This window comes from Castor canadensis, chromosome 7 (assembly GCF_047511655.1).
Source record: "Castor canadensis chromosome 7, mCasCan1.hap1v2, whole genome shotgun sequence".
NCBI classification, from domain to species: domain Eukaryota; kingdom Metazoa; phylum Chordata; class Mammalia; order Rodentia; family Castoridae; genus Castor; species Castor canadensis.
The window spans coordinates 32398330-32424017 of NC_133392.1; the positions used below are offsets into that span (position 1 = coordinate 32398330).

At 44.3% G+C, this 25688-nt stretch overlaps 1 protein-coding gene across 1 annotated transcript in view; it reads left to right on the forward strand.

Moving 5' to 3' along the window:
- Window positions 1-247: 247 nt before the first annotated feature.
- Pik3ap1 (phosphoinositide-3-kinase adaptor protein 1) overlaps window positions 248-25688 on the forward strand; it is a 107085-nt gene continuing 81644 nt past the window's right edge. Inside the window, exons 1-2 of the mRNA XM_020181407.2 lie at window positions 248-386; window positions 10645-11064. Of these exons, the coding sequence (XP_020036996.2) occupies window positions 374-386; window positions 10645-11064 (433 nt within the window). The 5' untranslated portion in view covers window positions 248-373. The remainder of the gene's footprint in view (window positions 387-10644; window positions 11065-25688) is intronic.

Sequence of the window (25688 nt, forward strand, 5' to 3'; positions counted from 1 at the left end):
CCTCCCCAAGTCCTCCCACCTCGGGCTGCCCTTAGGTGGCCGATCAGGAATCAGGCCTGTTTCCACCCAGTGTGGGACGCACGTGGCGCGAAGTCCCCCCTGCTTCCCGCTACCCCGAGGGGAGCCTTCGGGGGGCTGGCCAGCGTCTGGTCCGCATGGGGCTCTCACTTCCCCTCCCCAACGGCTGGGGTGCAGGTGCCCGGGCCCGGCCGAGGCGCAGGCGGGGCAGACGCTGGGGACACGCCCTCCCGGGGAGTCCTGGCCGCCCGCCGGGAGGAAGCGCCAGACAGCAGCCGGTCCAGCACGGAGCCGGGCCCCCCTGCCGCCCAGGCACCGGCACTTGCGAGCCGGGGATGTGAGCCGTGTTCGCGGCATGGCAGCCTCAGGTGGGTAGGAAGGGCACCGGCCTCCCCGGAGCCTCCCCTCTCGCGCTTCTGGTCCCCGGGCCGCCTCTCGCGCCCACCCGCAACCCCCGGACTGCGCTCCTCCCATGTCTTCTGTTTGTGGGGTCAGTGCGGGGATCTTGTGTACTTGCTGGTATTTGCTCTGTGCCTGGTCCCAAACCTCCCCTGCGACTTGCAGCCCCTTCTCAGTCCCTTCCCTGTCTGCCCCATCCTAGCCCCTTCCAGCTTGCCTGACTCCCACCCCATCTCTGGCTTCTGAGTCTCCTTTTCTCCTTCAGTTCTGGCTGTTCCTCTTCTGAGGGTCGTTCCTCTGTTTCTCCAAGTCTGTGAACCCCCAGACTAGTTGGAGGGAGGTGGAGGGCAGACTTGTCTCTGCCGGCCAAATCGTCTCTTAGGGTCTCCTCCCCCGACAGGGGGCGCTCAGACAGTCCTTGGTGAGAGATCTCCGAGAGATCTGAGGAGTCCTTGGGCCAGCTTCCCAAGCCCCCTTCCACCAGTTCCAGGCATTTTTCCTCTAGAATTTTGCTAGGAATCTAAGAGCACTCTTCCTTTAACTTGAGGTTTCCTATGTCCTTTGCAGAACTTCAGGGACTGGGGAAAGTTGGAGTTCATTGTGTAAATTGACCCAGCAGAAGGTGCCAGGGCTCCTTTCTGGTTCCTGGGTGCTTACTACACTTGCCAAGTTGTTCATTCCCTGATCCAGGACAAACCACACGATAGGATAATGATCAGAGGCAACTAATGAGTCCTGACCGTGCACTGCAGTGGACATTGGCTTGTGTTCTCAACCCCGTCTCTGTTCTCCAGGAGTTATGGTCTTGTGAAGGAAAACAGTGAGTAAACAGGGAATTCCTAGATGAGAAGCGATAGAGTATCAAGCTTTCAGGTGATGTACTTGTATTTCCAGCCCAGCTTAGGGCGTTTTAGAAGAGAGAACATGAGAACACGTTGCCAAGACCTCTTGAGAAAGGTCATGCAGTGGGCTGGGAGAAGGCGCTGTTTTTGGAGGATGGAGCGGATGCTAGAATGAAGCGCCAGCTCTCTCCAGATCTGCTGAGGTCTAGCCTGGTTATGGTGCTTTGGAAGTAGGGGTAACAAAGGACAAGGGTGACAGTTCTGTTAGCTTTGATTACGCAGTCTCATTTCTTAAGGGGGTGGTTCTCAGCTTCTTGGCTCCCTAGCTGGGCTCTGAAGGCTAGGAAAAGCTGTATTGTGAACAAGTGCCCCAGTAATAAGAGGCTCCACCACTCCATTTGACAGCTGAAGCAGAGTACTCTGGAGGCAGCTCATTCATCGTCAAAGGCTTATCACACGCCTACCGTTTCCAGGCACTGTTCTCACTGTTCTAGGTGTCCAGAGTTCAGTAAACAAGCAGACAAAAGTCAAGGCCCATGGAGCTTAGGGCACAGATAAGACAGGCCACAGTAAGGAAAGTACTTGGTATGACATATCAAAAAACAGCAGAGAGGGGTAGGGGAATTGGGGCTAAATTTGAAATGCGGTGGCCAGGTGAGTTCTTGTGGAGAAAAGGAAACTTGAGCTAAGACCTGGAGAGGGAGAGGAGGGGCTCTGTGGAGGAGAGTGGTCCAGGCAAGGGTCCCACACAGTGTGTCCAAAGAGCAGGGAACAATTAATGGTGCTGGCAGGTGAGAGGTTGGGGAGAAGGACGAATTCGTGGAGCTCCTGCCTTCTTTCGTGGCTGGAAGAGGCCATGGGTGCTCTGTCTAGGAACACCAGCTGGAGGGCAGAGGGCAGAGGCCAGTGTGTGGTGTGCTGGCTCAGGTGGGTGTGGGTAAAGGGGCTGGGAGGGCAGAGAGAGGTTCTGCTGAGGACCCTGGCCCATTGGCCACTGGGCTAACGGGTGGGCTAATGGTTATAGCTGTCAAACCCTCTTGTTGTCAGCGTCCTCTGCAGTCAGACAACATGCTAGGTGCTGTAAGTTGGAACTGGGCCCCTGGGGTCTCTGGGGCTCCATGAGGTCAGGAGATACAAGGACCCATGGGAGCAGGTCAGAGTGGGGAAATTACACCTCTTGCCAAGATGCTGTAGGCTCAAGAGTCATCTAGGCTACCCTTCCCTATGGTTTCTCTCTCTATTGTTTTTTGTTTGGTTTTGCAGTACTGGAAATTAAACTCAGGAACTCTCACTTGCTAGGCAAGCCATCTACAACCCCAGTCCTTTTTCTTTTTATTTGTTCTTCAGATAGATAGGGTCCTGTGCTTTGCTCCAGTGTGCCTCAAACTTTCATCCTCCTCACCTCTGGCTCTGAAGTAGCTGGGATCACAGATGTGCCTCATCATGCCAGGTCCCCCTCTATTTTTAAAACAGCTTTATTATGATCTATTTACACCCCGTACAGCTCATCCATTTCAAGTGTGCTGTTCCATGGCTTTTAGTGTCTTTACAGATATGTGCAACTGTCATCACAGTCAATTTTAGAAAAATTTCATCACTTCAGAAAGCTTTACATAGCTCCCCTTATTCCTCCTCTCCAGCCTGCAGATCTGCTTTGTCTCTGATGTCCCTGCTCTGGACTTTCACATGAATGGATCACATAGCATGTGGCCTGGCTTCCTTCACACAGCACAGTGCTTTCAAAGTTCACCCAGTTTAGCTTCCATTGATAATTTATTCCTTTTTATGTTCTAATGCTCTGGTCTTAAATTCTCATCCATTGAAGGTAAGCATTTGTCTTTTATTTCCTGAAAGACAAGTTGGCTTATTGAAATCCTGAAGAACCCTGGGTAGCCAGATGAAATGAAACAGAATTGGCCCAGTTTGGTGGCCCTGGTGGCCTCTCATGTATTTACAAGTGGAAGAGGAGAGAAAGGCTGTGACTTTCCCAGGTGACCAAGTCTGGCTGATGAGCTCTGTCCTCCAAGAATTTGAGGAGAGCAGTCCTGCCTTGTCCTACAGCTGTCTTAGCTCCATGTCCCTCTACCATTCATGGACTGGCACTCCATTACTTGAGCCATGCCACCAGCTCATTTTTGTATCAGTTATTTTCAGGATAAGGTCTCTAGTTTTTGCCTGGGGCCAGCTTTGAACTGAGATATTCCTAGTTGGCCTCCTGCCAATGGCCTCCCATGAATCTGGGATTACAAGTGCACACCCACACCTGGCTTATTTGTTGACATAGGGTCTTGCTCACTTTTTACCTCAATCCTCCCAATTTCCGTCTCTTAAGCAGCTGGAATTTAAGGCATGAACCACTGCAGCTGGCCTTCATATCCCTCTTTAAATATGGTGCTCAGATTTAAAGGTGGGGTGCCAGGCTGATTGACAGGGTGGCAGGCTCACCTGCAGGCTGAAGAAACGGTTTGGGCTGGGTAGTTTGAGAAGCTCTCTGGTCTTTTCTCAGGTAGATTCTGAACCATTCAGTGACATCTCTCTTTCAGTCACTATGCTTCTTCCTACCACTGTGACTCCTTGCTGTCATCCATGAGCCCTTCCTGCACTACTTTCATTCCTTTCTCAAACTTCTAAAGCCAAACCTGTTCTTTAAGCTTTACAAGAACAAAGCCCTTTGCTCAATTCTAGGGTTACAGATGCCTTCTTTGGTTCATGTATTTAGTTTCTCTTAATAAACAAAAAAGTGGGAGAAGTGACTTAGGACACGTGGAGAAATGACTTGTAGTTAAAGGAAGGGAATTGTCATTGAAGAAAGGAGTGGACCCTGCATGAGAGAGAAGTGCTGACAAAGCATTTAGTCCTATATTGCACCCGGCACGTAAGGGAAGAACTGGAGCTTCCACTTTGGACTTTTTTACAGCTTCCCCGGCTTTCAGTTTCATCAGTACTGCAATATTCAGAAAGACAGTTGCGATATTCAGGAGGATGGTCCTCATTTACATTGAGGCTGAATTTGCATAGATTTAGTATACTAAGTCACACAACCAGTTAGTGACCAAATAGGTTGTGATATTAACTAGTCTGAGGCATAACCACTACCTTCTCAAATACTCTTGCTCAAAGAGGATTGAATTCAGCCTGAGAAACACAGGAATAAGTCATTTTAAACAGCTGTTTTCCATACTTTCCATTCAGAAGAGGCTAAGCTCTTTTTTGAGTTTTTTTTTTTTTTTTTTTTTTGGAGAGGCTAAGATCTTAAGCATTTTTTTAAAAATTTCAATTGTATTTTTTAAAAATTTTTATTTTAGTTCACATATGCATACAATGTTTGGGTCATTTCTCCCCCCTTTCAATTGTATTTTTAATAAGCTTTTATTTTAGAACAGTTTTAGATTTCCAGGGAAACTGCAAAGGTCATACAGAGAGTTCCCACATATTCTACACACAGTTTACTCTACTTAGACTAGTGTGCCACACTTTTCTACAGTTGGCAAACCAATATTGGTAAGTTATTTGGGGGTGGGGTCTTTTGGGACAGGGTCTTGCTCTGTGGGACAGGGTCCTGCTCTGTAGCCCAGGCTCGCCTGGCATATGTGATCCTTCTGCCTCTGCATGGAGTTCTGGGAGATAGGTTCAATTAGTCTCTACTCTGTTCAGACTTCCTTAGTTTTTATGCAATGTGCTTTTCCTGTCCCCGGATTCCATCCCAGATATCACATTACATTTGCTAGTGATGTTTGCTTGGGCTCCTCTGGGCTGAGATTTTCTTTGATGACCTTGATTGTTTTCAGGGGGACTGGTCAGTGATTTTGTGGAATGCCTCTCAGATGGGATTTGTCTAATATTTTTCTCACAATTAGGCTGAGTGATGGGTTTGGGGAGGAAGATCACCATGGTATCACTAGGACAGACTGTCAACACAGCTTACTGTGATAGACAAAACCTTCATCACTGACTGAGGCACTATTTGCTAGGTCTCTCCACTATAAAGTCACTTTTCCCTGCCTTGCATACTATGCTGTTTGGAAAGAACTCACTAGTCACAGTCCGTACATAGAAGGAGTTACATTCTACCTCCTTGAGAGCAGAATTATTACAGAAATGATTTGGAATTCTTTTCTTTCTTTTTTGGTGGTACCGGGGTTTGAACTTGGTGCCTTGAACTTAGGGCAGGCACTCTACAACTTGAGGAATGCCTCCGGCCCTTCTTTTTTTAGTTATTTTCAGGTAGGACTTTTGCGTTGCACTGCAGATCTTCCTACTTATGCCTCCTGTGTAGTTGGGACTACAGGCATGAGCTACCACATCCGGCTTGTTTGTGGACATGAGCTTTGCCAACTTCTTGTCCCAGCTGACTGCAAGCCTCTATCCTCCCAATGTCTACCCTCTGAGTAGCTGGAAATTATTTGGAATTCTGATGCATGGGAGACTTGTCCCTTTCCTCTAATTTATTTATTCAATCATTTAATTATACCAGTATTGACCTGTGGATATTTATTTTATATTTGTGTTATAATTCCATATAATTTTATTTCATTGCTTATATGCTTCCAACTTTGGCCATTGGGAACTCTTTCAGTTGACTCCCGTATCCTTTGACATAGGCCTATAATTATATTTTTGTTTGAACACTTCTTCATTTATTGGCACTACAATATTGGTTCATTTTCATATTTCCTGTCCCCTGAAATACATAATCCTTCAATCATTCCTAGAATTACCCATTTCTCTAAGGAGCCCTGGTTCCTTCTATTGGAGAATGGTATTCCAAGTCAATGGCACTAGATGTGTTTTACTTATATTTTAATCTATATTCTGCAATTCCTTGACGTTTAAAATAGGATGCATTTTAGAAATGAAGAGTGTGGGCTGTGGAGTCAGTTGGATCTGGGTTCAAGTTCATGACCTGGCACTAACAGCGTGATCTTTGACAGTAGCTAATCTCCAATGAGTTTTAATACCTGTGTTGATACAGTGGGGCTCCTCACGGCATAGGTTTAGTAGGCTTGTTCTGAGGATCTTTCTGTGAATGCTCCCGAGATGCTTAACAGAGTGACTGGCTCATCAGGGCCCAGGAAATGGAGCTGAATTACAATTTAAACTTTCCTTGATGACTCAGAGTCTTTAAGGAACAGCCACTATTGTGATGTGCTGTTTATAGAGGAGTCACAGCTGGTGAGGCAGAATCAGGGTAAAATGAGCATTCACCCCCTCGGAGACTCTAGAGCCCAGCATCCCAAAGTGCTGCTTCCTTTTGGGTCACTAAAACTTTCTCATAAATTTGGAGTAATTCAGGATGGCCACGAGGTCTCCAAGGTAGTATACAGTTATTCTTTTCTGCTAATTCAAGCAGTGCTCAAAGCCCCATGCTGCCTCCTTCTGGGTGCCTCTCATAGTCCAGGAAGTTCTTTTCCTCCCTCTTCTTTGTGGTCAATTGTAACCCCATGGAAAGCATGGCCTTTGGCCAGGTGTAAGTGTTACATGTCTCTAATCCTAGCACTCAGAAGACTGAGGCAGGAGAATTGAGAGTTTGAGGCTACAAAGCGAGACAAATCAAAAGCAAATCAATCCCCCCCCAAAAAAAACTTTTGGGTTTTTCATCACTCACATATGAGACCACATCTATCCATTTCTGAGATTTCATTCTCCTACTCATTTGCACAGATTAGTGACATGATGCTTGCTACTGTGTTTGTGGTTGTGGGGAGGGAGGTGGTGGCTTCCATATGTTCAGCTGAATTCCAGGCCTGACATCACTAATATCCTTAATATCACTGCATCCTTAATATCATAATAAAATGTCAAGCTTTGCACACTTCCTGCCTGGGGTTCCACCTCAACACACTCATGTTGAATAACCCCCCACATTTTTTTTTCTCTTTCTTTTTTTTCTATTGTTTTATTATTCATATGTGCATACAACGCTTGGGTCATTTCTCCCCCCTGCCCCCACCCCGTCCCTTACCACCCACTCCGCCCCCTCCCTCTCCCCCCACCCCCTCAATACCCGGCAGAAACTATTTTGCCCTTATCTCTAATTTTGTTGTAGAGAGAGTATAAGCAATAATAGGAAGGAACAAGGGTTTTTGCTGGTTGAGATAAGGATAGCTATACAGGGAGTTGACTCACATTAATTTCCTGTGCGTGTGTGTTACCTTCTAGGTTAATTCTTTTTGATCTAACCTTTTCTCTAGTTCCTGGTCTCCTTTACCTATTGGCCTCAGTTGCTTTTAAGGTATCTTCTTTAGTTTCTCTGCGTTAAGAGCAACAAATGCTAGCTAATTTTTTACGTGTCTTACCTATCCTCACCCCTCCCTTGTGTGCTCTCGCTTTTATCATGTGCTCAAAGTCCAATCCCCTTGTTGTGTTTGCCCTTGATCTAATGTCCACATATGAGGGAGAACATACGATTTTTGGTCCTTTGGGCCAGGCTAACCTCACTCAGAATGATGTTCTCCAATTCCATCCATTTACCAGCGAATGATAACATTTTGTTCTTCTTCATGGCTGCATAAAATTCCATTGTGTATAGATACCACATTTTCTTAATCCATTCATCCGTAGTGGGGCATCTTGGCTGTTTCCATAACTTGGCTGTTGTGAATAGTGCCGCAATAAACATGGGTGTGCAGGTGCCTCTGGAGTAACCTGTGTCACAGTCTTTTGTAACCCCCCACATTTAGAAGAATATTTGCCTTTTAGGATTAACCAGCCGCATAGGAAGGAGGGACAGAAAGGAGACACTTGAACTCCACTTTGCTCAGTGTGAGTTCCGTTATGTAGCCTTGTTAATTTTATGCCTTCTATAGTTGTGAAGTTATTTTTCCATCAAGCTACAAAGAAATGGTCTATACTGAAGGGGAAAAATTATCCAATAAACAAAGATTTTATTTTAGGGAAGACTGCAACATTGGCACACCAAATTTTTGTCCTTAATCTGATTAAACTTTGGGATCGCAGTAAGCATTTCCGTATTCTCTTTTTGGTGGTACTGGGGTTTGAACTCAGGGCCTCATGCTTGCTAGGCAGGCCTCTACACTTGAGCCAGTTTGCCAGCTCACAGTAAGCATTTCTGAAAAGGACTTTTATTTGTAGCTGAGGGAACAGACCACCCTTGGAATTTTCTCTGCATCATGGTACCCACAGCATCACCAGAATTGTGCTTTTACCTTCCAGTTCTACATTTTCTTCTCCTCCCTCTCTCCCTCCCTCCCTTCTTCCCTTCCTTCCTCCTTTTCCTCTTCCCCTTCCCTTCCTTTTCTTTTTTTTAGAACAGGGTTTCATTATGTAGCCCAGGCTTGTTTGGAATTCCCAATCTTTCTGCCTCTGCCTCCCAAGTGCTGGGATTACAGATGTGAACCACCATGCCTGACTCCATACTGAGCTGGTTAACTCACTTCTGCTGATAAACCTGTTGGGTTGTCTATGAACACTAGATTTGAAATACAGCAAAGCAGGGCTCCTAAAAGAACAAAACTAACTTTTGTTTAATTTGCCATTTAATGACGTTTGGTAATATCCTCCTGTTTGGTAATATCCCAGAAATGTTTTGGGTTTACATTTTGAATCTTTTTAAACTCTGGATATAAAGGTGGGTGGGGCAGGAAATAAGATTCCTGCCATGATCTTTTCAGAGCTTAGAGCCTCAAGGTCTTGCCACAGTCCTGCCTCTGACCTTCTCACCTGGAACCACTCAGTAACATGTGGTCCAGGGCTGACAACTAATTGTGAAAGTCCACAACTTAGGTGATTCGTCACTTTCAGGAAATGTGAGCAGCTTCCTTCACTGAGAGGGAAGAAGGACCCCTGTTGCATTGTGGGATGTGTGGGTAATTTGCTCTCACCCCTTCTAAATCACACAGGCTGGTGAAATAGTGGGGAGGTAAAAAACAGTGGTAAAAGTGGTTACGTTAAGAGCCATGCTCTGGGCCAGGCCTGGTGGCTCATGCCTGTAATCCTAGCTACTTGGGAGATAGGAGGGGGTTCAAAGCCAGCCCAGGCAAAAATGTTAGTGGCACCTTATCTCAAAGAACAATCTGGGAATGGTGGTATCTGCCTATAATCTCAGCTACTTGGGAGGCATAGGTAGGAGGATCACAGTCTGAGGCCAGCCTGGGAAAAAGCAAGACCCTGTCTGAAAAAGAGCTAAAGCAAAAGGGGTGGTGGTGTGGCTCAGGTGGTAGAGGGCCATCCTAGCAAGCACAGGGCCCTGAGTTTAAACTCCAATACTGCAAAAGGGAAAAAATAAAAAGATCCAAGCTCAATTGAACATTGATCACTGGAAGATATGATTCTTTCTTGTAAGATTCTTGACAAAATTCCTAGTGGGAAGCAAAAGGGGCTTGGAAAAAGGACTGGACTGGGAACCTGGGGCTGGCCTGAGCATCCATCGTATCTGCTGCTAGAGAGCAGAGTGTGAATTGGAGCATCCCCCAATCTTCTCAGACAGTGTCTCTTTCATCTGTAAATGAGGAGTTTGGGCCAAGTGTTCCCCCAAAACCCTGTTGCCTCTGTTAAGTGCTTTTTTAGAGGGAAAAGGAAAGTCCATGTCACAGACCAGGTATGGCAAGGGGCACCTTACAAATAATACTGTGTAGCTCAAAGCATTAATTGGACCAGTTTCCACTTACATGAATGCATTGTTTATATTAACGTGACAATCATGACACGAGTTACCAATTACTAAGGGTTAGCATGTTACACGCAAAATTGAATTATTTCTCAGAAAACCCAGATAAATATTGCCATATGTTGCCATTTACAAAAGAGTAAACTGAGGCTTAGAAGACTTAAGTATTCAGCAAAGGTTACCCAGCTGGACGCCAGAGCCAAGAGTCTGACCATCTGAACCCATCTGACCATCTAACCACTGTATTTGGGACAGGTTCTGGGTCAAATAGAATTGTCTGTTTTGAAATTCTGACTCTGCCGCTAAACCTTGGCAAGTTACTTAATCTGCCACCCTTGCAGTTTTTCTTTAGAATGGGCTACTGGTGGTATTTACCTTATAAGGAGGCTGGTGAGGCTAAAATGAGTTTGCCAGGCTTAGAAGAATGCTGGCTGTTGCCACTACTGTTATTATTGTTGTCATCTGAGCTGTACCAGCTTGGAGGGGGAGGAGTGGCAACAGAGGCTGGGGAGTAGGGCCGGTGAAGCAGTTGCTTCTGCAAGGATCTAAAAGCAGGATGTGTTTGGACAAAGACAGAGCCTGGGATGGCGGGCTCACCGACCGTAAGTGGGGAAAGAGGTCAGACAGGTGTGCTGGACAGACAGTGGGAAGGGCTGGGGGTGCCAGGCCCCTGTCTGAGTGGTGTATCCCGCAGGTAACGGGGAGCCTTCTAGAAGGTACAGGCATGTTAACAAGCATCTGTGCTTCCTCCTTACCCAGGGGTGCCCCGAAGATACGACATCCTCATCGTCTACAGCCCGGATGCGGAGGAATGGTGCCAGTACCTCCAGGAACTCTTCCTGTCCAGCAGGCAGGTGCGCAGCCACAAGATGCAGCGGCACCGGCTGGGCCCCGACGCGTCCTTCTCGGCGGAGGACCTGCGCCTGTTCCTGGGCGCCCGCTGCGTGGTGGTGCTGCTGTCGGGGGACCTGGTGCAGCATTTCTACCGGCCGGCCCTGCTGCCCCTGCTGCAGAGGGCCTTCCACCCCCCGCGCCGCGTGGTGCGCCTGCTGTGCGGGGTGCAGGGCGCCCAGGACGACTTCGTGCACTTCTTTCCCGACTGGGCCCACTGGCAGGAGCTCACCTGTGACGATGAGCCCGAGACCTACCTGGCGGCCGTGAGGAAGGCCATTTCAGAAGGTCAGGATTTCTTCCAGAAAGATGGAACTTTTCTATCAACACTGGCAATTTGGTCTTCTTTTGTTTCGGCGGCACTGGGGTTTGAACGCGGGGCCTTGTGCTTGCCAGGCAGGCGCTTACAGTTTGAACTACTTCCTTCGCCCTGGCGATTTGTATTAGGAAAGCGCAGGGATCTTGCTACGTTGAGACCTCGACCTCGTCCTATTTCTTGCTCTAGATGGGATGGGATGGATCTCTTGAACTGCAAAGAAAACACTTTTCCTTGCGTTCTGTGCTAGGGCAAAAGCCTTCTGTCTGGAGTTTTCTGTGCCTTTGAAGATACAGGTTCCAGCCTTGTCATGAGTGGGAGTGAGAGGCAGAGACCTAGTGTGGGAGGGTAGCAGCCCTTCTGCTTGCATGCCACTTCCAGTTTATCATCATGTGACTTGGACATTTTTGTTGAAAAGGTGTCACTTTTGGATGGCATGTTTATAAGGAAATAGCCCTGCTTTCCCACTAGCCTTGCCTCTGGCTTTTTCCCTGCTTCTGTTTTGAAAATGGGAAAATTCCAGTCCTTCCTGCCAAGGCTAGTGACTTTAGTGGCCCCTAGTTAACAGTAGTGGGAGACATGCACTGGGATGGACACATGCCACAGATCCTCTTCCTCTTTTAGTGCTCTAGTTTTACCTCGCTGTGGGCAATGAGTGGGCTGTTTCTCTTCTGTTCTTTTGCCATTTGAGATCTACACCTGATATCAGCCAAGATGCTTGGAAAATGACGGGCCTCTTTAGCTGTGCCTCAGTGATCTTGGTGTGACTTGTACATTAATAGGTTCATTCTCCCCGTCCCATCTGATGATGTAGCTTCTTCTGTACTTTTACCCCAGGAGTAGGTTGCTCTAAGCCAATCAATATGACCCGGCCTCTTAATATGGTACAGTCCTGTTCATTTTGTGCTAGAAATGACTGGTGTCAAAGCAAAAGGTGTCTTTCTGAAATGCCGGGGACCTGGACTAGTAATTTCTGTAGAGTTTGCTTCTCTTTGTTTTGCTATGATAGAAAAACATGTCATTCAAATGTGTGTGATTGCATTTCATTGCCCAAGGGAGCTGTGAGCTACCCAAACTTACGAAGAACTGAGACACACAGGTTGCTTTCTGGAAGGGTTTGTGTCACTGTAGCAGTCCATTACAATCTTGTGGGCAGGCCACTGTGACCCACTAACCAATCATTCATGGATGTATAGTCACTGTTCTGATACCTCACACTACAGATTGTTCTTTAAAATATTACAGTGGTGATAGTTTTAGAAAACATATAGTAAAGGGGGTGGGGTGTGCTCAGTGGCAGACATGCACACACACGTACAAAAAGATAGTAAAAAGGATTATTTTTTTGTGGTGGTGGTACTGGGGTTTGAACTCAGGACCTCATGTTTTCTAGGCTTGTCAGGCAGGCACTCTACCACTTGAGCCACTCTTGCCAGCCCTGCTTCCGACATAGGGTCTCATAAACTATTTACCCAGGCTGGCTTCGAACTTTGATCCTCTTGGTCTCTGCCTCCCAAGTAGCTAGGATTACAGGCGTTAGCCACTGGTGCCTGGCAGTGGATTCTTTACTATAGTGTGGGTGCACCTGGATAAATTGACCTCTTTTTATATTTTACTTTTTAGACAGATCCTGTCCCAGTATGCTGTGAGCCTTTAACTTCAAGCATCTCAGAAAGAATGAACTATTTTACAGTGGTGTTTCTTCTCTGAAAACACCTCTTGTCAGAAAGAGATTATTTCAATGGGAGACTAAAATAAGTTGCCTAGTGGGAAATCCCTTGGTACATAGCCAGATGGAATTACAGGAAAGGAAAGAGGAGGACAGAAACTTAGATTGGATTAAAGGTAGTCACAGGTGGCCAGGTATACTTGGTTTGCTGCTGTACTACTTATATAAGTGCTTTTCAAACTTTGGGTGCTGGGAATCTTGTTGATCTGCGTGTTCTGACTCTGAAGTTCTGGGAAGGGCTCTGGAGCCTGCATTTCTAAGAAGCTCCCAAAACAGCTACTGGGGTCCAGATCTAAGCTCCCTCCACCTTCCTTGTCAGGGCAGTGGACATGCACCACTCCCTTAAATCTCCACTTTTGTGGAAGTAGTGGCAGCATTGCATTAGGACACTCAGCAGCTTAGATGTAAAATTAGGCCAGCGTTTGGTGGTTAGGCCATCCACCTTCAGGGTGGACCCCTGATCCCTCTTTCTTTAACATGTTCCCTTTGAGTTTACAATTTCGCAGCTTTGTAGTTGTAAGTAGTCCTGTCCTTGGGACGGTAGTACGACTGTCTCCTCCATCCATACTCTCTCCTTTAATAGGCTCTTTGATTATTGTTACTATTCCATTAAAACTGTTTTAAGGTTTTGTTTCCCACATGTCTCTCCAAATTTGACAGCCTCCTTAAAATTAGAGTCTTCAGCATATTGGAGCAGCCAACTTATCTCCCAAGTTCTTCAACTGTAAAATGATGAGGTGGGACCAGATGATTTATTTGGAAGGCTTCCTCCAGCCCCCTGTGCTGGAGTACAGCTTGCTAAGAAAATGGTCAACTACCCAGAACCTTTCAACTGATTCGGCTCAGCTTCCAAACATGTCTGCAGTGATAGATGGCGGTGTGTAGAAGACAGTGCTATTGTTCTGAAGTTTTTGGACTTGCTGGGTGATTATTTTCAAATAAGGAAGTGAGAAAACCCCAGGTACAAACCAATAATTATTTCCTCTTTTTACTGGAGCTCTGTACTTTGCTGCAAATCTCACTGGAATATAAAAATAGATTCTATGAGACTGTGTGGGACAGGGCTCAGTGGGTGATCTTGAGCTTTATTTCAAAAGTTCTTGTGCGTGAGTGCACATGTCTGGGTGGAGGGAAGATCTAAACCCACTTTCCCCACTTTTACTTAGTATTACAGTGGAGACCTTATCTGTTTGTTGTTGTTGTTTTTTTGGGGCAGGATTGGGGTTTGAATTCAGGGCTTCTCACCCCTTGAGCTACACATCCAGTCCCTATTTCTCTGGTTGTTTTGGAGATGGGGGTCTCGTGAACTATTTGCCTGGACTGGCCTTGAACCTTAATTCTCTTGAACACAGCCTCCCAAGTAGCTAGGATTACAGGTGTGAGCCACCATGCCCAGCCTTATCTGCTTCTTTATTTGCTATATTCCCTGCTTAACTCCCACATTCTTTGGCATGTCGTTTATGTTTTGGGAGCTCTGGTGATACTCAAAATGATAATGTGAGCTCCCATAGGACAATTTTAGGGAGATATGGCCACATCTGGCTTTCCTTTGTAAATAGTAATGTTCTAATCTTATTATTAAACTGGAATTTAAAAGAAAAACAATAGGAATATTTTAAAATGCTTTCATCTAATCAAGTAGATTCCAAAATCTTTCCCTAGGCTTATTTATTTGTTCATATTTTTCCAGTTGCATTGAGGTATAATTAACAAATAAAAAGTGAATATATTCCAGGCATGCAATAGGATTATTTGTAAATAAGTATGTGTTGTAAAATAATTATCATGACCAAATTAATTAATGCATCCATCACCACACATAGTTACCATTGTGACTTTGTATGTGTGTGTGTTGAAAAGTCTTTTTTTTTTTTTTTTGGTGGTACTGGGGTTTGAACTCAGGGCCTTCAGCTTGATGCACTCCACCAGCCCTTTTTTGTGATTTTTTTTTTTTCAAGATAGGGTCTTCAGAACTCTTTTCCCCAGGCTGACTTTGAGCCACGATCCTCCTAATCTCTGCCTCCTGAGTAGCTAGGATTACAGGCGTGAGCAAGTTTCAAGTAGACAGTATGGTATCATTAACTATAGTCACCCCTAGAATTTATTCATTTTCTAACTGAAAGTGTCCATTTGATGGACATTTCTCTTCTTTCTCCTTCTCCCAGCTCTGATAATCACTACACTATTCTACTCTCTGCTTCTGTAGTTTGATTTTTTTTTTTTTTGGAGGTTTGAACTGTGGTTTGAACTCAGGGCTTCTTGCTGCTAAGTAGGTGTTCTACCACCTGCCCCACAGCCCTAGTCCTTTTTTTTTTTTTTTCTGGCTTCAGTTAGTTTTCTGATAGGGTCTTGAGTTTTCCCCCGATCTTCACCTCCCAAGTAGCTGGGATTACAAGTATGAGCCATCAAACTTGGTCCGAGTTTGACTGTTTTTTTAGATTCTGCATGTAAGATCATACAGTATTTGGCTTATGACACTTGGCAAAATGTCCTCTACTTTCATCCATGTTGCAAATGGCAGGATTTCCTACTGTTTTATGGCTGAATCATATTCCCTGATATAACTTTTCCTCAAATTTAGAAAGGAACATTCTTTCCAAAACAATGTATGTTCATCAAAATACTGAAAGTAAAACAAGAGTACCTGGGAATAGGAATTTCAAAAAGCCTCTGCCATTGGTACCTCTGGGAAGTCAGGTTTGGGCTCTGGTCTGAGCCTCATGTTCTATCCTTCAGTATTTTGGGTCCCAGGAGTCATCAGTGGCTTAAGCCCTGAGACCTATTACAGGCAGGTCCCTGGGGCTCAGAGCTTGGCCCTGGCACGTCACAGGCAGTGACATTTACAGAAGAGAAGGCAGTTAGACCCCTGTCAGCAAAGGGGAAGTCGTGCTCTGCTCAGTGTGGTAGCCTCGTGGATGGTGAGTTATGGACAACTTCTGGGGAGCTGAAGGGAAGGAGCCGGCCTTGGGCCTGTGGAGAAGTACAAGTTTTGTTGTCCTGTCCCCCTGCCTTGTGGCTGGAGGAGCTGGGCTCGCTCCTTCTCTGGGTCGGGTTAGTCTGTCTGCAGCTGGCTCCTCTCTGCTTGCGCCTGCTTCCGTGTCCCTACTGCAGGCTGCTCTCTTCATCTCTTCCCCTTTGAAATGGTCTGTGGCTTGAGGGAGAAGATATCCAGCTGGATGGTGAAATCTTTTTGGGGTTGCTAAAAAGCTACTGTGTGTCCAGGAACCCTTTGGATTTCCCCTGCCAGGTCCTCTGACCACTTCATGGGACCAGGGAGGCTGCTTGCCCCCAACTGTGCAGCTCACTGCCAGCTGCCCTGGGACAGTTAATGACTGATGCTCAGGGTAGAGTTTTGTGCCCATGGAGTTTTTCCCAGCAGGGCCTCAGAGTCCAGGATTATAGATTTCCCCCAAAGCTGGAAGCTCCAGGCGGGGTAGTGAACTTGGTTATTCCTGCTGCTTCTTCACTGGCCCAGAGGGGCCTTCTTCTCCCAGTTCACATTAGACTCTCTGTGTTGCATCAGGGAAAGTATCTGTGTGTCCTTTGGCTGACTTTTCTTGGTGGATGGCAGTTTCTGCTGTGGGAGAATCTCAACTTTGCACCTGTCTGTCTACATTTCCCAACATGGGCCTGAATGGAATCATCAGATGTAGCAATTTTCGTAGTCAGTTTATTACTGTGTTGTTTCAAGATTTTTTTTTTTAATCTTGCTTCTCTGGGGACTGTTACTAGAAGTGAATACTAGAATTCAGAAGACACCTGACATCTGTTTTTCCCCTTCAAAACCCTTTTATAGACATCATTCCAGTTGGTCTATGCAGTTTCCCTATAAGGCAAATGTTAGTATTATCTCCATTTTAAAGATGAACAAAAGGAAGCCAAGGCAGGTTGAATGACTTGTCCAAGGTCACACAGCTCCTTTTCCATTGCAGCTAGGATCAAGGCCAGGGCCTCCTGACTTATAGTCTGAGGCCTCAGCCAGAAGATGAGCCAGCCTTTCATCTGCTGGGTGTGTATGTGTATCAGGCATCTGCTGTGCCACGGCCTGTGGTGGGGACTGGGATCAAGCAGGGAAAGATAGAGTCCCTACTGTAATGCTGTCCACATTCTAGTGTGTCCAGAGCTGCATGCTGCATGCCACATATGAAATTGAAAATTAATTTTATTATTAAGGTTTAGTTAACCCAACATAACGATTCTCGTTTCAATATATCAAAACCAGTGAGATATTTTACAGGCTTTTTCCTTTAAATATTTGAAGTCTAGCATGGATTTTACAGACAACTCATATTTCAATTTTTTTGTGTGGTTTTTTTTTTTTTTTCGGTTGTTCTTGGGTTTGAACTCAGGGCTTCATGATTACTAGGTAGGTGCTCTACTAACTTGAGCCATACCTCCAGCCCACGTTTCAAATGTTTGATAGCCATATGTGGCTAGTGGCTACTATATTGGACACTGTAGCTAGAAAAGAACGCTTACTTTTCAGACTTGGACCCCTATATCATTTATTTTCATATAGTGCAAGTCATAGGTATTAAAAAATTTGCCTATACTGGTTTCTTCATCGGTCATTAAAATAGTGTTGAATGGCACCTGTTAGGTGCAGGCATGTTCTGTACTCCTCTTTGATCTCTTCTCTCTTTTCTTCCCCAGTCCCCTTCTTCATCCCTTTGTATATTTTGTTATCTGTTTAGCTCCAGAAGTTCAGCATCGGTTAAGAGAAAATAAGCTTTGATTAATAACAGGGTTTCTATCCTTGAAATGACCAGTCCACCACCTGAGCTAGCGAGTCTGAGATCCTGGCAGCCTTTGTGAAGACAGAATCAAACTGTGGTGCTTGCCCTTCAAGAAATCATATTTGGGTGAGGACCTGGATCATTAGATTATCTATGTATGCAGATGCATAAGCAAGTTCAAGGCGGCTCTCTTTGTGCTGATGTGGAAAGTCCGCCAATATTTATTATGGGATAAAAACCTAAATTACAGAAAAGTGCATAGAGTATAATGTTATTTAGCTATATTTTGAAAGGAATGTCTCTGTGTTGATATGGGCATGAACTTTTTGTTTTAGACATTTCTCTAACAATATAATTTTTCTATATTCTTATTTTACTGTCACTTAGGAGTTTTGTAAAGAGAAAAGTAATGAAAGCGCGGGAATCTAAAGGAAGGTGCTGGGCTTGCACTCAGCCAGTCTAAGCAGGTTGAGTTTCAGGTTATGTCTCTTGTGCAGACTCCTTGACTTTCTTCCTTGGCTTCACTGGCCTGGCTTTCTGGAAGGGGAAGTGATGTGGCATTGGTTTGTATAAGTGCCAGAGCCCACACTGTTGCTCCCTCGGCATGCGCTAATGCTGGTAAGGAGGGTGCAAGTATTAGGGCTCACGTGCTTCCTCTTACCAAATGGAATTTGACCCTTAGGCGTTTGGACTGATGTCTTCTTGGGTTGCTCCAATCCTTATGAGGGTCAGTAGGAGAATATGTTGCATATGTCACACGCGGACACTAACTGATTGTGCCACCTAGGCAAGTCACTTGGCTACTCTAGATCTGTTCTTATCTTCTTTAAAATGCTGAGGGGAATACAAGTTGGCATCTCAGACATTTATAGCCAGGAAATTCCATGATCCTAACTATATGTGACTTTACATACCTTGTGTTTCATTGCTGAGTTTCAATCTGATAATTTTCTAAATCTCATGAAATTTATTTGCAGTGTCTTTATTTTGGCTAACAAGATATCCTTCATAACAGGATTTTAAGCAAAACCTTCAATGATATTAATAGGAACTTTCTGTTATGGACATTGGCTCAGGTTTAGTCTTAGGAAGATATAAAATCATACCTTCATCTCTGTGCAAATGGTAGAACATATGTATTTAATACCTTACTTGTACTGTTTATTATGGTCTGCATGATGACTTATGCATGTGGGTTCATGGGAGGATAACGGGGGTAGGAAGTAGGAGACAGATAAGCATGATAGAATGGGTCTGTTAATTTCCCTATTATTACAGGATGTTTTTTCAGAACTTTTCAATTTAGTTTCCACCAGCCATTCACATGACCGAGAGTATGCCTGATAAGGCCCAGAAAATAGGATGGTTTAATACTGTAAATGACTCTTCTCCTTTGGAAAAATGATTGAAACCACAGCAGCCTTGTCAGATGGACTTCTGGGTAGGAAATTTTCCTATTTTAGCCAGTTTGGTAACATGTAGACTTAAACAGAGGAGAGTGGGTTTTCCAAGATACAGAAAAGTGAGAAAAATCAATAGTAGATAAAAATGTCCTATTTTGTGAGGGGAAAGAGACATCTGGAGATTTTTGTTTTCGCTTTTTCAAGTTTAAGGACCTGTACTAGTCTCCACTGATAATGCCTTATGTGTGGTAGGTGTTGGGTAAGTGATGCATGGTGGATTACTGGATGGGTGGGTACATCCATGGATTGTTGGCCATTTGCCTTACTCTTGGTCTTATTTTGGATGTCCCAGTTGTAGAAAAGATGTCCCTCCCATAAGCATCCTACTTGGAGGATGGTTACACTGCTGGTAACCTTTGGATTGTCAACCGTTTCTATGGAGCAGGTTTGTGTTGGGTCACATGGTCAGGGTGTTTATAACCAGAAAACAAAAACTCTTTAAGTTCATTCAAAGTAAGACAGGGTATATAGAGTTCATTTTTTCCTTGTGTTTATACTGGAAAATGTACCAGATAGGACAACCTGTCTCACAAAATAATTCAGTATGCCATTTATTTCCCTTTAGATTGTGTGTAGGTTTATTAGTAGCAGAGATTAAATTGGGTGTGTCTTTTTTTTTAAAAGGAAATCATGAAAAGTGAGGAAATCTGTAATTTGTAGGAAACCTGTACAATTGGCTTAGTCCTTTTGGGAATTCTTTGGTACTTTTCTGAGTTTATTCCTTCTGAATGTGTGCACCTTCCCCATCGCCTTTACAGTGTTGGTGCCACACTAAGCTCTTGTATAAAATAATGTTGGTCAAGGATGATTTTTTTGCCTACCAAATTGCTAGTTTGACAATCAGCCTGATGGCTCTTTCTTTAACATCTGATAACACAGGAAATAGAGGAAGAGGCTCATGACGAAATGAAAATGCTCTACTTTTAAATCAGACTAAAATAACTTTCCTTTTACATGTATAGCTAATGTTGGAGGCTGTGGCTATACCTGCAGCTTGCTATAAAATAGGACATTCATCAAACCAGCAGACAGAATATTTGCATAAGTTGTTGACTTGGTTTTCTGAGCATGCAGCATGTGGGGAAACATTTGTGTTGCAGGACATGGCATTGAGCATTCCAAACCAAGCCAACTTGTTACTTGGTTTGAGCCAGGTTCCCCCTTTCGTGTACTGATACTTTCTCAAATTATTTGTCAAAACCTTGGTTTGAACAGTTAAAAAAAAAAAAGCCTTGGTTTGTTGCAAGAGAAAGTCTCCATATGTGTGCAGGAGTGTGTATGCTGTTTGTTTGCTTTGTTCTGTTTTGGCTTTTTGAGACAGAGTCTTACTACATAGTCTAGGCTGTCCTCGAATTTGTAGTCTTTAGCCTCCTCAGGCTGTGATTATAGACATGTACCACCATGCCTGGCTCTCCAAATGTGATTTTTTTGGTATTGGGGTTTGAATTCAGGGCCTCATATTTGCCAGTCAGGTGCTCTACCACTTGAACCACTGCCCCCAGCCTTTTTTTCTTTTGCTTTTGGTTATTTTTGAAATAGGTTCTGGTGTTTTTGCCTGAGCTAGCCTGGAATCCTACTTACACTTCCCATGTAGCTGGGATGACTGGTGTATGCCACTATACCTGACTTTTTGTTGTTGTTGAGCTCGGATCTTGCTTACTTTTTCCTGGGGCAGTCCTTGACCTCTATCCCTGATCTCTGCCTCGTGAGTAGCTGGAATTACAGGCACGAACCACCATGCCTAGTTTCCAAATGTGACTTTAAAGTATTTTTATGTTAGAAGTTTGTTTTAGGAGAACATGCGATACTGAGATAATTGTGCAGTAATTTGACAGCTTAAATGCTTATCTTTTTGAAGTCATTTGGAATTCAGAGTCCCTAGAGGTTATACAGATTCTTAAATGTTTTGCCTCAATCCTTCTTATGGCCTAGGTTGTTTGTGTAATTAAAACTTGCTCACACTCTTGAAACAATCTCGCTTTAGTGTTTCTGATGGAAAAATGGAGGCAGGAGCCACTGGGTAAGGAGGTGGAAATATAAAATATTAACATTAGAAAAAAAAAGTTCAGGATTATCTGTTGCAATCCTTTCAGCTTCAAATGGACCAAATAGGACCAAGGAATTGCATGCCTTACCTAGTGCTGGTTGGTGGCAGAGAGGAGACTGTTAATTTATGTTTACATACAACAGATATTTATTGAGCTTTATGGAGTGCCTGGTGTGGGAGCACCAGTGTGCAAGATCCTAGGAGAAGCTGATGAAAAAGTCAGGTTCAAGGCCTGGCCTCATGGAATTCTTGCAGCCTGGCATGACAGGAACAGTCAACAGCCACTTGTCACACAGTGTGTGTGACAGAGTATCTAGAATATGAAGGAGAAGTCAGGGAGCACCCTTTGAATTGTTAAGGGACCCCTCAGGTCCTGGAAACCTCTTTGGTGGTTCCTTACAACCTCCATTAAGGAAGAATGAGTGTCATCAGCACCTGTCTTGGAAAAAAGAAGAAAAGACCCAGCTTGTTTTTATGGCAAATGTTCTGTGCATGACCATCAATTGGTCACCCAGTGCCCAGGTTAGCCATGGCTTTCAGGCAGGGTAGTCATTTTTTCAGAGTAGCGATTAGGGCTGTCTGAGATTTTAGAGTAGCTTTATTCAAACATTCAATTTTAAAATTAGCATTTTGGTTCTTAAGTGTCTAGGCAGCAATGATGTTATGTGGGTATATATTCCCAAAGTTTCACGTTCTAGTTCATCTAAATATATGTTGGTTGGAAGGATAGACCAAAGAGTAAGTTGAAAATTAATAAGGATCAATATAAAATCCTGCTTGGAGCCCAAGAAAAAAATTGAACTGTTACATCAAAATAGGATCAAGGGGACTGGAGTTAAAATGGCAGAACTCCTGCCTCACAAGTATAAGGCCCTGAGATCAAACCTCAGTACTGCCAAAAAAAAAAAATAATAATAAAGAGAGAGAGAAAGGCAGGGGTAAAGGGATATAAGTTTTGAGAGCAGCATTAGGAAGAGCTGATGGTATTACTTGAAGGCAAGCTAAATGTGAGTCAAATGAACAATGTCACTTCCAAAAACTCAAATACCATGTGAAGGTATATGACAGGATTTTTGATTTAATAGAAAAGGCTCCTCCTCTACCGTGCATCAGTCAGCTTACCTGGAAAGATATTTACCATTTCAATGAGAGATTGTCCAACAAAAATACAAACAGATATTCACCTAACAAGCCAGGTGCTGAGTCAACAATACACCCACCCATCTACCCATCCACCCATCTGTGCACATGCCCATCTGTCCGTCCATTCATCTATCTATCTACTCATATCCATGCATCCATCCATCCATCCATCCATCTATCCATCTATCAACATGCCCATCCATTGGTTCATTTATTTACTCATTTTGCTTAGTATCCTTCTAATAGAATGAAAGTCTCAGGAGAGCCAGGGTTTTGGCATTGCTGTATGCCTAGGGCCTACTACAGTACTTGACATTTTTGAATGACTGAATGCAATGAGTCAAATTCTGTCAGATGAGATGTGATTGAAGGACATGAGTTTATCATAGAGAAGAGAAATTTTATTGGAACTATAAAAAACTGTCTTCAGAGTTCTGAGACCTGTCACGTGGAGAAGCAGAGGGACAGAACCTTCTCTGTGTTTCTGTAGTAGACAGGGCTGGGAATCCTAGGTGAAAGCTATAGACATGGCAACAATGGGTTTAGGAGGCTCTCATAATCTGAGGAAAACTTTGAGACAGGTCACTTAAAATGGATACACTTAAGCAGGGATCAAAATTTCATAATAAACACTACTTTTTTTATTGGGACTTTTATTTTTCAAAGTAAAACAAAAATTAAGAAAATAAATTTATTTTTATCGTAGTAACACAGTGTCTATTATAATTTCTGCTATATGCCAGTTCTAAAGCTGCTTAAAGACTGAATCAGTTGCTTGGTTTTGTGCAGGGGGCTTGCTTTCATTTTTCTGACATAATTTTATGTTAGAATAACATAATTTTCCTTAGATCACATTTACCTGTTTTACATTTTTACAGGTATATTGAATAGACTTCACAAGATATTTGAACAATTTCTCAAGGACTCCTATTAACTATGATGTATTCCTATCATTAGCTTTAAAATAAATTATTTTTGAGATAGGGTCTTGTTATGTAGTCCAGGCTAACCTTGAACACAAAATCTTCCTGCCTCAGCCTCCCTAATTCTGGAATTACAAGCATGCACCATCACCCCCAGCTTTCCTTAGCTTTTGATTATTACACTGTAGCCCTATGGATTTTCTCCTGTCTAATGCTAACCTGTCCCAATGACAGCCATTTTATTGTGGTTTGTCTAAGAGTTTTCAACATCACTTTCATCAACTTCATAAAATTCTAGGTCTTTTGCAAAATCTAGACTTGCCCTGTAAAACCAAACCATATTGCATTTATAGGTTATTGTGAAAAAGTCCTAATCCTCTAAGTTTGGGACATATGGAGCAACAACACTGACTTGCTGGATGAGAATATGCACCAAGATTAAGCAAGCCAAGATAGTTAAGTGAGCATTTGGTTAGTAAATACTTTCATCTGATAAAAAGTTATCTCTTGAATGTTACTATAGCTATGGGAACTTGTAATAGGAACACTTAGGAAATGATAAGGTTACTGGAGTCAGAACCACTGAATGGATTCAGAGCTCCAAGCAAAACTCTGAGGGAGTGAATATCACTTGGGTAACCTATTCCGTTTGGAAGATCAGTTGGGATATTCTGATGGAATTTCCAAATGCTGATGGAATCCCAAGTCAAAACAATCTCCACGGGATGAAACAAGTCTCAACCCCATCCCCAAGCCTCAAACAAACCCAACTGTAGCCTGCTAAAGGGAAAGGCCTGGTTTCCATAGCTTATGTGAAGAAGATCTGGAGGTCTGAGGTGACCACAAACTCCATGTGAGTCAGCAGTCTGGTTCACTGCACTAGGTACAGTCTTGAGCTGCCCTTCAAAACGATGCCCACACAGTAAGAAGTGACAGTCCTTTTGGTATTATACATAGACTCCAGCTGTCACCACCTGGAGCAGATGTTGATGTGTGGTGGGGAGAGTAGGGAGTCAGATTGGAGGCATAAAGGCATGCTACAAGCCAGAGTTAGCTACATGAGTCCTCTTAGAAGGGTGGATGTATTGCTATCTACTTGTGTGCTTATAAGGAGAAAACCCAAGTTGGGCAAAAGAGGAATTAACCGAAGTATGGGAAGGGCAGGGATGAAGGTGCTCCTCAGAGATAGCTGCAACCAAGGACTTGAACTCCAGAAGTTACCTGCATTCCTCTCCTTCCCATGTCTCTGCATGTTGGCGTCACCCTCTCTGGTGCGTCATCCTTAAGAAGAATTGGAACCCTTACAAGCTCCCCCACCTCACTTCTTCTTACCCAACACTCAGAGGAACTAATCTCTCTCTTTCAGCTCAAAATTTAAAAATCTCAATTGGTGGAATTTGGGTCAGAGTTAATGGGCTGCTTATCTGTGGCCAGGGGATTAGAGAACTATGAAGGGCCCATTTTGGTAGCCCCAGGTGTGAGATTTCTAAAAATCTTAGCAGCTTCCTTTCAAACCACTGGGCGAATGTGATGGGATCAGGCATTTTCCCAAAGGGGAATCTGTTCATCTCAAGCAATGCACAGGACTCCTTCACTCTGAGGGATCTGGTTCCTGTGTGGGCCTGAGGAGAGAGGAAGAACTGGGGGTGCTCACCACAGAGTGACGGGCTTTGGGGCTTTGTCAAAGCACTTGTCCAAGAACACTCAGCTGGCTAGAAGTCCAGGCCTCTCACACTAACTATTGCTCTGTTCAACTCTCCTGGCATCCTAGAGAAGAAAACAAGCCAGGAACAGCCATCAGGCATTGAAGGACCGCTACACTGGAAACAGTGTCACTTGATGATGCTCCCCAGGGCAGGCTAGGATTCATGAACAGAGGTACCCCAGGGCAGAACTGGGTGAGGTTTAAGGGGGAATGTTAACTCCTGGAATGGTTTAACAATGGAGCAGGTGCTTCAGGAGGACATGTGGTACCCAGGACCATGTCACCGAAAGCCTACCGTAGACGTCTGCCAAAGATACTGAAGGAGTCCCTGAGATCCCTTCCAGCCAGAGTCCCTGTAAACGATAAAGGTGGCTCATGCTGTTCTTTGCTGCTCTGTTTCCACTTCTTTCCCCACAGTGTGGATGACAGTGGCAGTGCCTGCCGCCATGGGATGCTTTTGTGCCAGGTGTTGTGCTTGCTGTTTTATCTGTTCAGCCTTAACCCTGAAGACAGGTGTGATGTTTGTCTCCATTTGCAGAGGAGGCACTTTTCCAAGGGTGAGTGGGAGTATCAGCTTTGTTCCCAGTCCTGTCTTAACCACCAAGCTCTGAAAAAGTGTTTGTTTCCTGCCTAGAGGCCATGGGGAGACTCAGGCAGGAGGATCGCTTGAGCTCAGGAGTTCAAGGCCAGCCTAGATGACATAGCAAAACATCATCTCAAAGAAAAAAAATTTTTTTCTCCCCAGTGTTATTTTTCCAGCATCTGCATCAGGTATTCTCAAAGTCTGATCCTCCGTGTACCTGCCTCAGAAGAATGTATTTCGAGTTCATTGTAGTTGGGTTTGAACTCA